General features: G+C 39.7%; 1 protein-coding gene across 1 annotated transcript; it reads left to right on the top strand.

The window, feature by feature from the left end:
- Positions 1-610: 610 nt before the first annotated feature.
- On the top strand, positions 611-7,725 carry LOC147033060 (beta-1 adrenergic receptor-like). Its single transcript, XM_085859022.1, has 2 exons — positions 611-1,453; positions 6,926-7,725. Exons 1-2 carry the CDS (start codon positions 818-820, stop codon positions 7,259-7,261), a joined length of 972 nt encoding a protein of 323 aa, XP_085715148.1. The 5' UTR covers positions 611-817; the 3' UTR covers positions 7,262-7,725.
- Positions 7,726-14,714: the final 6,989 nt, after the last annotated feature.

Genomic DNA, 14,714 nt, shown 5'->3' on the forward strand with positions numbered 1-14,714 from the left:
GAAACGAGGATTAACCCCCTTATAATACATTCGGTACCCGTGGGCATAACAATACTATATATATATATATATATATATATATATATATATATATATATATATATATATATATATATATATATATATATATATATATATATATATATATATATATATATATATATATATATATATATATATATATATATATATATGTTTGTTGAAAATTTGATGAGAAAATCAAAAGATGTGAAAAATACGTTTTTCATTGAATATTCATCTTTTTCAAATAACAGAAATTGGCAAATAAAGGATATTTGGCTTTACTGTGACTTTGCCGTTTGACATTTTGATCAAATTATTTATCAAAATGGTAAAACACACACACACACACACACACACACACACACACACACACACACACACACAGTCACATATTCATGATTGCAAATCCACAACTCCTGCTGCATGGGCGGTATAGCGAATAACTGCACCTGCAATTTCCATACCAATTACTTTCCTTGGAGAATTATAGCCTCTTGTTTCTGGAATCAAGGGATTCTCACCTCAAGGATATGCAAGCATTTAAAAGTGTAACCGAGAACTCAAATCTAAATTGTGCATACATTTCTAATAGGATTGCAACAGAAAGCAGTTATATTGTTATGACTGGAGAGTTGTTTTATCTTGAAAAGTTTGTTTTGGCTTGGTTACGCAGATGAAATTGATCTGACAGTTCACGTGCTTTCGAAAAAAAAATTGCGTTTCTTAAACGCAAGAAAGGCTTTTCAAAAAAAAGTTCCAGAAACACTTATAGGTGCTTTTTCCAGGCAGTAAAATGAATGCAAGTGACACAGATTTGGAAAGAATGCACGATCCTTGGACTATAGTTATTGGAGCTTTTCTTGCTTTCATTGCACTTTTAACTGTTGGAGGCAACATATTAGTCCTGGTTGCGGTTGGCACTTCTCATTTGATGCAAGGAGTCACACACTCCTTTGTGAGCTCACTTGCCTGGACCGATCTACTAACGGGTGCCCTCGTGATGCCACCGAACATTGCAAAATTCATCACTGGTGCCTGGGTCTTTGGTCCGATTGTATGCACCTTGTGGAACATTGTCGATATCATTTGTGGAGTAGCAAGCATCGAGACCCTCTCTGTGATTGCCATTGACCGCTACGTGGCCATTACATCACCTCTGCGTTATAAGGAGCTCATGACACCTCTCCGTGCCCGGTTGTTGATTGCTGGAGTGTGGCTTTTATCAACTGCTATATCAGTAATCCCCATCATGCTCGGGTGGTTTAAATCTGATGATCCAGCAGCGCAGGCCTGCTATGCAGATCCAGACTGTTGTGAGTACGTGAGCGGAAAGCTATACACCGCCATCTCATCTGTCATCGTTTTCTACATGCCTCTCTCGATCATGGTGTTCGTTTATTCACGGGTATTAAAAGAAGCCGAACGACAGGTGAGTGTGTTAAACTCAAGTCAGTGAAAGGATTAATCAAAGGATAATTTTATTGCTGTACTTCATAAGTGGTAATTCAGGAATACAGAGTTTATGAGTACATATGTATATTAACAGGCTAAATAAGTAAATTTGCTTCTTATTGTAAGCAAATTCAACATTACATTGATATATATATATATATATATATATATATATTTATGAAAATATATGCATATATGTATATACTGTATACCGGGCGTAGTGGCGTGCGCCTGCAATCCGGCAACTCGGAGGCTTGGGTTGGAGGATCGCTTGAGGACGGGCGCTCTGCACTGGGCCGTGCTATCAGAGGGTGTAGGTCAGCCCGGAATCATGGCGAAACCCAATCCTTATCCCTGTGTCGTAAGAGGCGACCAGGGTTGCGTCAGGAAGGGCATCCGGCGTAAAACCTATGCCAAAATCAGTATGCGGACCAAAACAGATGATCCGCTGTGGCTACCCCTGAACGGGAGCATCCGAAAGACGGACAACAACATATGTATATACTGTATATTCCAAAGTAAAACCACAATAATCCATCTTCAGTTTTCCACCCTGTGATTGAACAACAAATGACTCAGTGTTTCGGTCGGCATCAATGTCTTCACTACTGAGAAAAGTCAGTGGTGGCACGTTTTATTGCAAGTAGGTGACCAAAACGTTCAGTCTTGCGTTGTTTAATTAAATGTTGGAGAAGTCAAGATGGATATATGTCATTGTATGTATGTATGTATGTATGTATGTATGTATATATATATATATATATATATATGTATGTATGTATGTATGTATATATATATATATATATATATATATATATATATATATATATATATATATATATATATATATATATATATATATATGTATTTGTGGATTGACATATGCATCCTTGTGTTTTGCATGTAAGGCGAGGCTTCAATGTGTGCTGTGCTTTGGATGGGCATTAAAATGAGATGCCATCTGCCTGTCTTAGTTGGCTGAGGTTAAAGATCCCACCGTGTCCTTCATGAAAGTATGTGAGCTAATACTGGCACCTGGCCAAATTCATGCTCGGTAAGCAATGACAAACCACCCAGGATAACATGTGCCATTAAACTTGTTTTGCCGCGCCAATGCTCTGTAAAGTGTATGGAGAGCTCATGATAATTGTTTACTTCTTTTTAAATACATCGACTAGTCGTGACTTAGTGTGTTATAATAATTTTGTATGCCACAAATAGGAGACAAAGTATTTGAAATATACAGTAACTAGTTGACTGTTTACCAATCACCTTCAGCGTGCTGCTGTCGAAGCTCCCTTTTGCAGTCTTATGAGATTCATGGTGATTTTCTCTTTGCAATTCATCGTTTTAAAATTTATTTAAGCACAATTTAAGGAAAAAAACTATTGATATCTTGATAAATAGAAAAGCCACTGGCAATGTCAGGTAAAACCACAGTGCTATTTCTACATTTCGGATTCTGTGGAGGAAACATTTCACCAATTTCGGATTGGACAATATTCCACAACAACTTGTGAGGTGATGAAAAATCCTAATTAATCTTGGACAGGTAACCAGAGAAATTAATGAGTTCATTCGGAAAACGTTCTTCCAAATCTGAATTTTACAACCTCTGCTGGTTTGCAGCAAGATGTACAATGCGAGCAGTACAAAATGGTCGCAATTCAAAGAGTAACCCAAACTGTTCATGAAGTACTGCATATACTTGTTTTCTGTGCCTAAGTTCAGCAATCAAGGCATCGAAAATTATGACAAAGGTCATTATGTGAATCTTTTCTCGAGAAGAGAAGCTCACTGCATTTTCATTGTCCTGCTTTCCGTAAAAACACAAAAAACGTTTCTGTTTTACTGTTTGCCTTTCCTCATATGCATGTTTGCATACATACATGTTTATATGTATGTATGTATAATATATATATATATATATATATATATATATATATATATATATATATATATATATATATATATATATATATATATCTTCTTTTTCTTTCGGCTGCTCCCCTTCGGGGTCGCCACAGCGGATCATCCGTTTGATCCGCATAGTGATTTGGCACATGTTTTACGCCAGATGCCCTTCCTGACGCAACCCTGGTCGCCTCTTACGACACAGGGATAGTATGTATACATATATATGTGTGTGTGTGTGTGTGTGTGTGTGTGTGTGTGTGTGTGTGTGTGTGTGTGTGTGTGTGTGTGTGTGTGTGTGTGTGTGTGTGTATATAGACATATGTGTAAATATATATACATATATATATATATATATATATATATATATATATATATATATATATATATATATATTTATATATTTATATATATATATATATATATATATATATATATATATATATATATATATATATATATATATATATATATATATATATATATGGATACAAAGAAACACGACATAATAGTGACCGAAGCTTTTCGTGCTGCACTCTTCAGGGCAAAAATCGCAGCAAGTGAAGGAGGAAGTGAAGGCGCGTGCTTTATACGCAGCTCTCAATAAGGTAGACACTGATTCGTTAAACCGTAATGACGTCACGGTTAATCCGAATGACCATTGGTCGGCTCATCATCTTCATCATCTTCGCCTCCACATACAAACATATATCATGACGAAGGTTTGAAGTACAAATCAAACATATTGTGTCCAACACGTTTCTGGCTGTGCAACCCCGACTAATCTTTACCTCTAGCCGTTTGCTGACGTCAGTCAACAAGGATGTGATACCCACCTCACAAACCAGCAATGTTATTGATGAGTTTAAGTGCCGAGGTGAAGTTCAGTACGTGGGCCGCGCAACACTAAGATTGGCTGATCGGATCAAACAACACATCCCCTTGGCGATTCAAAGAAAGATTGTGAGGGTTAGAACACAACCTTTGCGAGCATGAAGAAATATCCAGCAACCACAGGCCACTGTATCTGCTTCATCTGTCATTGCACAGCACCTGGTTGCCAACCCTAAATGTGCAGACCAGTTCAGTGCAGATATATTCAGGATATTGAGTCGAGGTCGAAGCTCGTTTCATTTATGTACGTTGGAAGCATCCTTCATCCTAACCACCGATCCAATATTATGTCGTCAAAAGGAATTTGTATGATCTCTGTGCTCTTTCAGCATGGAAAGATCAAGGGAAGTACAGTAACAAATGGTGAATGGACCTTTGGGGAAACCCATCCCCACTCTCCACAGGATGTGGTTGCAAACGTCAATCATCGAAGAACTCTGCTCCAGCCAATGGGAGCTCGAGGTGAAAATGATGAGCCAACCAATGGGCATTCGGATTAACCGTGATGTCATCACGGTTGAAGCAATCAGTGTCTACCTTATTGAGACCTGGGTAAAAAGCATCTGCATTCACTTTCTCCTTCACTTGCTGTGATTTTTACCCTGAAGAGTGCAGCACGAAAAGCTTCGGTCACTATTATGTCATGTTCGCTTGTATCCATATATATATATATATATATATATATATATATATATATATATATATATATATATATATATATATATATATATATATATGTATATATATATATATATATATATATTATAAATACATATATATACATATATATATATATATATATATATATATATATATATATATATATATATATATATATATATATATATATATATATATATATATATATATATATATATTGGGTCTTCTAAACTGAAAGATGCAGATATATTTTAGGGTATATTTGGTGAAGTTAGTTAAGATGACAACCTTTATTCTTCAACCTCTCTTTTCACATTTGTGAGTTACGTCTTTGGATGAGCATTAAAATTAGTTTTAATCGATGTATATATTGTATTTGTACTATGTCAGGTTTTTGAATGGTTAGCACATTTGTGAGGTCACATGACTCCTCCTTCGCAGATTTTAACGATCATGATAAGGTCTTAATTGTCAATTATTTTTCACATTTGATACCATATTTGATGATCAGAGGTTACCATCTCAGAAAATATATTTGTGTCCTGGTTGAAATCTGAAAGAAAATGGGCTTTTTATGATGCAATGTGTATTTGGATCTACCCCTGCTGAGATTACATTTGGATCTACCCTTGCTTATTGTCAGGTGAGGTGAGATTAGATCTGTGAATTGCTATACAGGTACCATGTAAACCTGTACGAACTTGTTTCATCATGGGGTTGTCAATGACTAAACCATCTCCCGAACCAGGTTTCCTTGAAAAGAAAATGTTGCTATTTGGGCCGTTTTATTGCCCTTCCCTTTCCCTCCTCTCACACTGCCTTTCATTTCCCTCCCCTCATGTTGCCTTCCCTTCCCCTATTGCTGCCTTCCCTTCCCCTCCCCGACAGATGCCTTCCTTCATGTTGCTGCAGCCTCCCGTCATGCTGCCTTCCCTTCCCCCACCCCTCACACTTCCTTCCCTTTCCTTCATTCTGCCTTCCGTTCCGCTACCTTTCCTTGCTCCCCCTCCCTCTCCTTTCCTTATTCCCCTTCTTTCCATCCCCACTTCCCCCCTCTCTCCACCATCCGCCTCACACCCAGAGTGTGTAGCGATGTATGGTTAGGTGTCGCTCTTCTCCCCTTCCTCGCTCTCCCCCCAACTCCTCCCCTCCTCACTCTCCATCCTCATTCTCCCCTCTCTTGCCCCCACCTTCTCTGTCCCCCTCCCCGGACTCTCCCCCTTACTCTCCACCCCAACTCCCTCCCCTCTCTCCCCACCCTACTCTGTCACGCTGTGTGTTTCCATATACTGTGTATATGTATGTGTATATGTGTATATATATATATATATATATATATATATATATATATATATATATATATATATATATATATGTATATATATATATATATATATATATATATATATATATATATATATATATATATATATATTACAGAGATACTCCTCCATTAGCCTTATTCACTTTTGGAAAAATGCCAGAGGAAGGATATCATTTTTTTGTTTGTTTTCATTGCAAGACAAATAAGAAGCCATATGAGGCTAAAATTATGCTTGGAATAAACAATCGTTATTTGCTGTTAAGACAAACCCTTCATAATCCATATGAGCCTAAATATGCTCAGAAAGCCTACAGTAATAAAAATAGCCTGACAATATATGTGCATTTATGGTTTCAAAGGCCAGCTGCATGTTTACGAAATGGCACACCTGAATACTCTTAACATCTTTTGAACTGTGATCACACAATGTTAATGTTGCTAATCATGTGGAGTTATTTACATATGCTTATTGGTGATTGTTGATTTGGAAATGCTTACATTGGGTCATACATTGATGAGCTCTGAATTAGCAGTGCCCTTCATAATGGAATGGCATGTAATACAAAACAGGATATTTGTATTTCCATAAACTGAATGACAATGTATAATTAAACCACTGCATTGCACACAATAAACACCATTTTTCATTCTTTCCAGGCTCGAATAATTAGCCAAGGAACTGTAAAAAAGAGTTCTGACAATGCAGGGACAGACAACCAACCATCATTCTCCTCAAGCGAGCGACGAGCATTGAAAACCCTCAGCCTTGTAATGGGTGTTTTTATTGCCTGTTGGCTTCCATTTTTTATATGTTATGCAATACAAATATTTTGTATGACCTGTGTGCCAGGTCCACTATTTCTATTTTTAATATGGCTTAGCGATACTAACTCAACATTCAATCCATTTTTATATTCAAGAAGTCCTGAGTTTATGAGTGCTTACAAACGTATTCTGTGCTGCAATTCAGATGAAAAACATGTGCGAACTTAATGCTACAAGGATAATTGCAAACAAGAACAAAGATGAAGGTCATCTCTGAATCTTAATGGGGATTGAGCATAACACAAGGTTTTTGTCATCAATAAAGGAACATTATATTTGTCATTAATAAACAAACATTTTTGCAATCAAAAAAGGAGAGGGTGTTCATCACCATATCAAACCATCCTCAATCCAAAACAATGATCTTTTCTACCCTCGTTAACTCTCCCTAAGCCCACCTCTTTCCAACTATCCTGTTTTTTCTGACAAAGTGTTTGCTTCTATATCCATCTTCTCCACCCCCTGTGTTCTCGCCTCGTCCCATTTTTTTTTCACATCCCTCATCTTCGAACTATCTTTTAATTTTGTTCCTCAATCCTGCTGTAGTACGTTTCCCTCTCTCCTTATGCTGTTTATTTTGCTCCTCTGCAAGCATCGGCTCTGTATGTATGTAAAAATAAAACCACATCACCATGGAATCGATTCTTTTCTTTCTCCTACTTTTAAAAAGTAGGGATAGGTGATGATACTTCACTGATGGGACCATAAATCACCAGTCATGTGAATGAGAGGCTCATTTCTTCTGGATTTTTTTTTGGTGGACTCAGAGTCAGAACATAAGGACTTGACTAAAAGTCAGGCCTGAGTTATAGCAGCCTCAGATTTGAACTTTGATTCTGGACCTTGTGATTTGCAGTAAATTTAAATGAAGAACGAGGCTGAGTCTTATGTCATAATGACTCAGAAATTTTATGGATGTAGGATATTATTTCCAGTTAGATGTATTCTACATTTATTGCTGACAGAAATATGGCAGAATTTTTCATCCCCCATTCCCTTCATGTTAGTTCATCACTTTACATTTAATCAATGAATGTGGATCAGAGATACTATACCCAACAAACTGATTTTCTCAGCATACAATTATTAAAGCATAAGCATAATAGAGGATATTTTATTCTGGTGACGAAGCAGAAATATTGATGGATATGAATATATATATTATGTCCACATCCTTTTAAGGGCATCGGTGCAACTGAAGCAGTCTCACAGAAAATAATGTGCTGGGAAGTACGACATTGCCTTCACAATGGTGGTCAGAGCAGTAATTTGGAATTTGGCAAGACTACTAGCACAACATGGCTTACATTTTTTTTAATAACCATGACCCTGACGAAATCTAAGACTCCAACATTCAGGATTTTATGTATTCACCCCTCTCCTCTCTCCTCTTTTCATATTCGTTCATTCTCTTGCATGTGTCTAACTGTGGGCCCACAGTTTGTGCATTGCTTTCTTACCCTCTGTTACCTCACTCTTTGCTGAGTATTAAGATTATATACAAAAGCAATTGTATATTCACTGAGTTTTTTTTTATACAAGCCACAAATGCTTACAGACCAGCTTATTTTCACAGCCACCAATTGGCAGAGGTATGCTAACGACTGTAGGAAAGAAGATAAAGGCAGTGTGCACAACTTTCAATGTTTGGTAGACAAAATATGTTGTCCATATTTTTCCTTCGTCGCAGACAGATATAGTCATTATCTTCTTCTTGTGTATGGCAGCAACTTAGCTGCCAGGGAAGCCATAATTTATTGGAAGCGCAACTGTGTCGCTGATGCACTGCCTCTCCACCAGTACACACTGGTACTCATTTCGCTGAACTCAGAAGGATGGCAGGCTGAGTCAACCCCCTGGTATATTAATTCAGCGGCCAACAGGGCTTGAACTCAGGACCCTAGGATCCCAAGCCACCACCCTAACCACGAAGCCAAAACCAGGCCAGAGTCATTATAAAGAGTACTTTTCCATTTGACCACAAGTAATAGCTGATAATGATACCCAGGAATTGCAATGACTATTGGAGGACTGTATGTATAAGGAGGATGAGCAAAGGAATAAAATGACAGCCTAACCAACAGGTTTGTATGGAAGGAGAAAATAAATATGTTGATCAAATATATATATATATATATATAAAAATCCCACTTTTACCTTAAATCCCACTTTTACCTTAAACCGGTCCGTCATTCCTCCCGCACACCTCACTGCTGTCACACTGTCTTCATACATATTCTGCACAATTCTCACATACTTCTCCACCACTCCCGACTTCCTCATACAATGCCACAACTCCTCTCTTGGCACCCTATCATGAGCTTTCTCTAAATCCACAAACACACAATGTAACTCCTTCTGGCCTTCCCTATGCTTCTCCATCAACATTCTCAAAGCAAACATTGCATCACTGGTGCTCTTTCCTGGCATAAACCCAAACTGCTGCTACAAATCGTCACCTCTCTTCTCAACCTCGCTTCCACAACTCTTTCCCACAACTTCATGGTGTGGCTTTACAACTTAATCCCTCAGTAATTTCCACAGCTCTGCACATCAACCTTGTTCTTCAATATCGGAACCAGTACACTTAATCTCCACTCCTCCGGCATCCTCTCACTTTCCAAAATTTTATTAAATAATCTGGTTAACAACCCCACTGCCATCTCTCCTAAACACTTCCATGCCTCCACTGGTATATCATCTGGGCCAACCGCCCTTCCACTTTTCATCTTCTTCATAGCAGTCCTCACTTCATCCTTACTGATCCACCCCACTTCCTGATTCACTATCTCCACCTGTTCCAACCTTCTCTCTCATTTTATTCATTCATCAGCTCCTCAAAGTACTCCATCTAACTTCTCAACACACTCTCCTCGCTTGTCAGCACATTCCCATTTTCGTCCTTTATCACCCTAACATGCAGCACATCCTTCCGAGCTCGGTCCCTCTGTCTTGCCAATCGGTATAAATCCTTTTCCCCTTCTTTTGTATCCAACTTCTCATATAGCTCGTCATATGCCTTTTTCTTAGCCTTTGCCACCTCTCTCTTTGCCTTTCGCCACCAGTCCTTGTACTCCTGCCTACTTTCTTCATCTCTCTGACTGTCCCACTTCTTTTTCGCCAACCCCTTCTTCTTCATACTTTCCTGAACTTCCTCATTCCATCACCAAGTCTGCTTATCTTCCCTCCTCTGTCCAGATGTCACACCAAGTACCTTCCTAGCTATCTCCCTCACCACTTCTGCTGTAGTTGCCCAATCGTCCCACTCATCTTTACCACCATACAACACCTGTCTCCCCTCCTCCCTAAATTCCATGCAACAGTCTTCCTCCTTCAGCTTCCACCATCTGGTCCTTGGTTCAGCCCTCACTCTCTTCCTCAACCTCACCTCTAAAGTCATCCTACAGACCTCCAATCGATGCTGTCGAGCTACACTCTCCCCTGCCACAACCTTACAGTCACTAATCTCTTTCAGGTTGCATCTCCTACTTAAGATGTAATCCACCTGTGTGCACTTTCCTCCACTCTTGTATGTCACCCTGTGTTCCTCCTTCTTCTTGAAATACGTATTTACCACTGCCATTTCCATTCTTTTTTGCAAATTCTACCACCATTTGCCCTTCCACATTTCTCTTGTTGAGACCGTACCTACCCATCACCTCCTCATCCTCTTTATTCCCTTCCCCAACATGCCCATTGAAATCTGCTCACGAATCACAGCGTTGACATCACATACAGAAACTCGCACAGAGTGGATTGACTCGAGATCTCTGGAGTCTAGACCAGCGTTTCTCAACTTTTTTACCCTTGTGGAACCCTTGAAATCGTTTTCATGTCTCAGGGAACCCCTGCATAAAAATTACTATATACCATTATTAATATCTAGCTCTTTTATATTTTTATCGTAGTTCACGTGGTAAATATAATATTTTTTTTTTCGGATACCTGGTTTAAGGAAAAAATGACCCCCTTTTTGTCAAATTTATTGGCAATGAAAAAAAAAACATACTGCTCGTTTATGCGACCTTACACCAAGGTTTTAATTCACAAAAAAAATTTATATTTGAAAACGTCATTTTTGAAAGTGTTTGTCAACCCCGAGTCTGTTTGACAATTAAAAAACACACCTCATGTAACTTGATCAACAAAACTTCAACAAATAAAGCTGAAGCAATAAAGGTAAACAGAAGAACTAACCTTGAAAGAGAGGCTTCGCGCTAGGAAGCACAGAGAAGATAGATGGACACCGTGCATGCGTCCCGTACTTGAGTCAGTCACTCAATGATCCACGACTCCACCACGTACAGGACGTCCACTAACCAGTGAGGGTGGTTTCACACTGGTGCCATATAGACATCATTAAATACATTCCCTATGGTTGTTATAATTGTAAATAATACAAGAGGTTGAAGCCTCTATTATAATAACCAAGGATTTTCCAACAATATGCCGTACGTGTATCATAAGATTACGAATATTAAATCAAACAAACACTACTCAAAAATACATTAGCCTATTTATTACTGTTTCTCGCGGAACCCCTAGCGACCTCTTGCGGAACCCTAAGGTTCCAGATAACCCCGGTTGAGAAACACTGGTCTAGACTAGTCCGATAAATCCGTCGTCCGTCCGACTAGGCGGATAAATCTGACGTGCTGTAGCTTTCTTTTATTATTCTCTTTTCTTCATTGTTTTCTACTCTCTCCCTATTGAGTGGAGCCTGTGGCTGCTGGTTGCATCATTGGTTGGGACGTGGCTATGCAGCTGATGCAGTGTCACCCTTACCAGTACACTGGTGCTCATTTTGCCGACCTCGGAAGGATGACAGGCTGAGTCAACCTCCTGGTGTATTATTAATTCAGTGGCCAATGAGGCTTGAACTCAGGACCCTAGGATCCCAAGCCGCCACCCTCACCACTAAGCCAACACCAGGCTTATTGTTTTCTACTGGCGCTACATGATAACAGTAGGAATAAAATAAATAAAAATGCAACAGAACGTCAGATTTATCGGATGACTCGAGACAATTGTGTCACAAGGTGTGTTCTGCACACAAGTTTTCATCGTATCCGGACAGCGAGATTGCTTCGTTTTATGCGCAGAGAGATACGGCCGATGACATGGGCTAGCCTTGCTTGCGATTCATTCACCGTGGAGAAACATGTCCGCTGCGCTGCGCTGGTCATGTCACCTCACTAAAATATTTCTGATATCGAGCAGTATGCAAGTCGAATTCACATTATTGAATTACGAATAGGATTTAGTCTAACCAGTTGTTATTGCTGAGTCTTCCTTCGATGTCCTCCCGATCATAATGAACGCCGGGAATTTCATCGCCATTTTCCTCTGCTTGTCCTGCTATGGGATCGAACTGGAAAGGCCGTATTCCATTTCCAGCTGCCTGAACTCCACCTCCCGCGACTACGTTATCCGACAATTCTCCATCTGATTCAGATCAAAATCCTTCATTTCTCTCACACTCACTGTCGTTACCAGACAAATCAAAGTCCATGCCATCCATTATTCAAAACCAAATGTTCGATTTTTTTTTAAAGCAGAAATGAACGAAGCGATTGAGTCGACCAATCAAATGTGGAAACACAGAAAGCCAAAAGAATCACGTAGACCACCAACCCGAGTAATTTACGTGCAGCCTTTGTCATACTGTAGTTGACGTCATGTGGGTTACGCCCCTTTCAGGATTATTTTTGGGGAGTTCCCGAAGAGGTTTGTTTTTTTAATTTTACATTTTACAGAATGAGTATTGTGAAAAAAACATTGTCAGATCTAAAATCACGATGAAAAACTCCTATAGGACATATATAAATGAAATTTCAGTGCTTTGACATGTCAGGGGACCTTTAAATGTTTATCAAGTCTTGGTTGAAATCGAAAGACATTTAGACATCTCTTACAAGGATGTTGCTTATGCTTTGATTGATAAACTTGACTACTTACCAATCTAGAAAAGTTTTGATATAAGCATAATGAGCGGTTTCTTTATTAGTGAAATAAAAGAAATCTACATGCCGGTCATTTGAGCAATTATCATTGGATATAGTATTACTGACTCTTAGAATTTGGACTTTCTTTTTATCAGTTAAACCATAAAAATTTATTGATAGGTTATTCATATGCTCAAGCTTTGTTATATCTTTTAAGCTCATAGGTTTTCTTTGAGAGATGCCTCAATCCCCAGTTTCTAATTTATTCTCATATTTCTTATAGTTTGAAACTCTCTCACAGTCCCTTTCCTGTGGATAAAGATGTGCTAAGATACTCCATAGAAAGCATTTATTATCAGTATTTTAAAATATTAATTATTGCCTTTTTATTCTTTATATCCTGAGGTAAATCACTTCCGGTTCCGGTTCCGGTTTTGACCTAAAACTTTTAAAAACCACAGTTTGCCATGGATGCTCGCTTTCCATCAACCATTCTTTTTTTCCAAATTCAGTGCCAACTCACCCCCCTCACCCCTCACTCTCACTCTCAAAGCAACCATTCCACTCTTCTCCCTCCAAGCCTCCCTCTCACCTCTCTCAAAAATCCCCCCTCACCTTTCTCCCACCTTTCATCCCCCTCACTCTTCCTTCTCAAAGTTGCCCCCCTCTCATCCACCAACCTGCCTCCCTCCACTGCCCTCTCACCTCCATCTCTTCACTCCACCTCCTCAAATCCTCAAATGCCTTCTTCCTTGTCTCTTGTCCCCCCTCTCCCCCAGCACCACAGAGCCTTTTCTCCTCATTCGGCCCCCTCCCCTCGCTGTTCTGCAATACCCCACACTCCTTCAGCAACCCTCCTTACCTGCCCCCTCGTCCCTTGTCCTACCCTCCCCCTCCCCCTCCACCTCCTGCACCCAAAGCCTCCTCCCCTTCCTCTTCATTAAAAGTGTGGACCTCAAATATCCGGGGCCTTGGCTCAAACCTTTCAGATCTTTCCATACAGGTTGCCACTGACAAACCAGACATTATCTGCCTAACAGAAACTTTCCTCTCCCAAGACGTGTCTGACTCCCAAGTATCTCTCCCTGGCTACTCCCTCTTACGGTATGACAGACCTGAGCCTCGTCCTGGTGGAGGTGTTGCTCTCTTCATCAAAGACTCTATTCCTCACTCTCCATGCACTGCTCTCACTCCCCCACACCCCCAGGAATACCTCTGGCTTCGGCTTCCCCTCCACTCCTACCTCATGTTTATATGTGTACTGTACCGTCCACCGAACAGTGATGACTCCATCTACATCTCACTATCCGAAAACATGGACCATCTTCTATCTTCTCATCCAAACTCTCTCTTCCTCTGATGTGGTGACTTCAATTGTCATCACGCCAGTTGGCTAGGTGTGGGTACCTCTCTCACCTGCCATGGGACATCAGCAAAAGCTTTCTGCGACTCATTGGGACTGACTCAATCGGTCAACTTCCCGACCCGGATCTCAACCAATGGTACTCCATCTCTTCTGGATCTGATTTTGACAAATTTCCATGACAATATCTGCTGCTCTTCCTTCGCTCCAATTGGTTCTTCTGACCACGTCCTTGTTAAAGTGGACATCTCTCTGGCTGTTATCAGAGAACCACCTCACCGCCGTCGAGTCTGGCATTTCACTCAAGCCGACT

Source organism: Eptatretus burgeri, chromosome 2, assembly GCF_056783735.1.
Source record: "Eptatretus burgeri isolate ZD-2024b chromosome 2, Ebu_testis_v1, whole genome shotgun sequence".
Taxonomy (NCBI): domain Eukaryota; kingdom Metazoa; phylum Chordata; class Myxini; order Myxiniformes; family Myxinidae; genus Eptatretus; species Eptatretus burgeri.

Bases quoted from the DNA above. Each gene is read 5' to 3' on its own strand.
- LOC147033060 (XM_085859022.1), top strand. From the start codon at position 818: ATGAATGCAAGTGACACAGATTTGGAAAGAATGCACGATCCTTGGACT. The intron at 1,454-6,925 runs GTGAGTGTGTTA...CATTCTTTCCAG, and splicing joins TAAAAGAAGCCGAACGACAG to GCTCGAATAATTAGCCAAGG.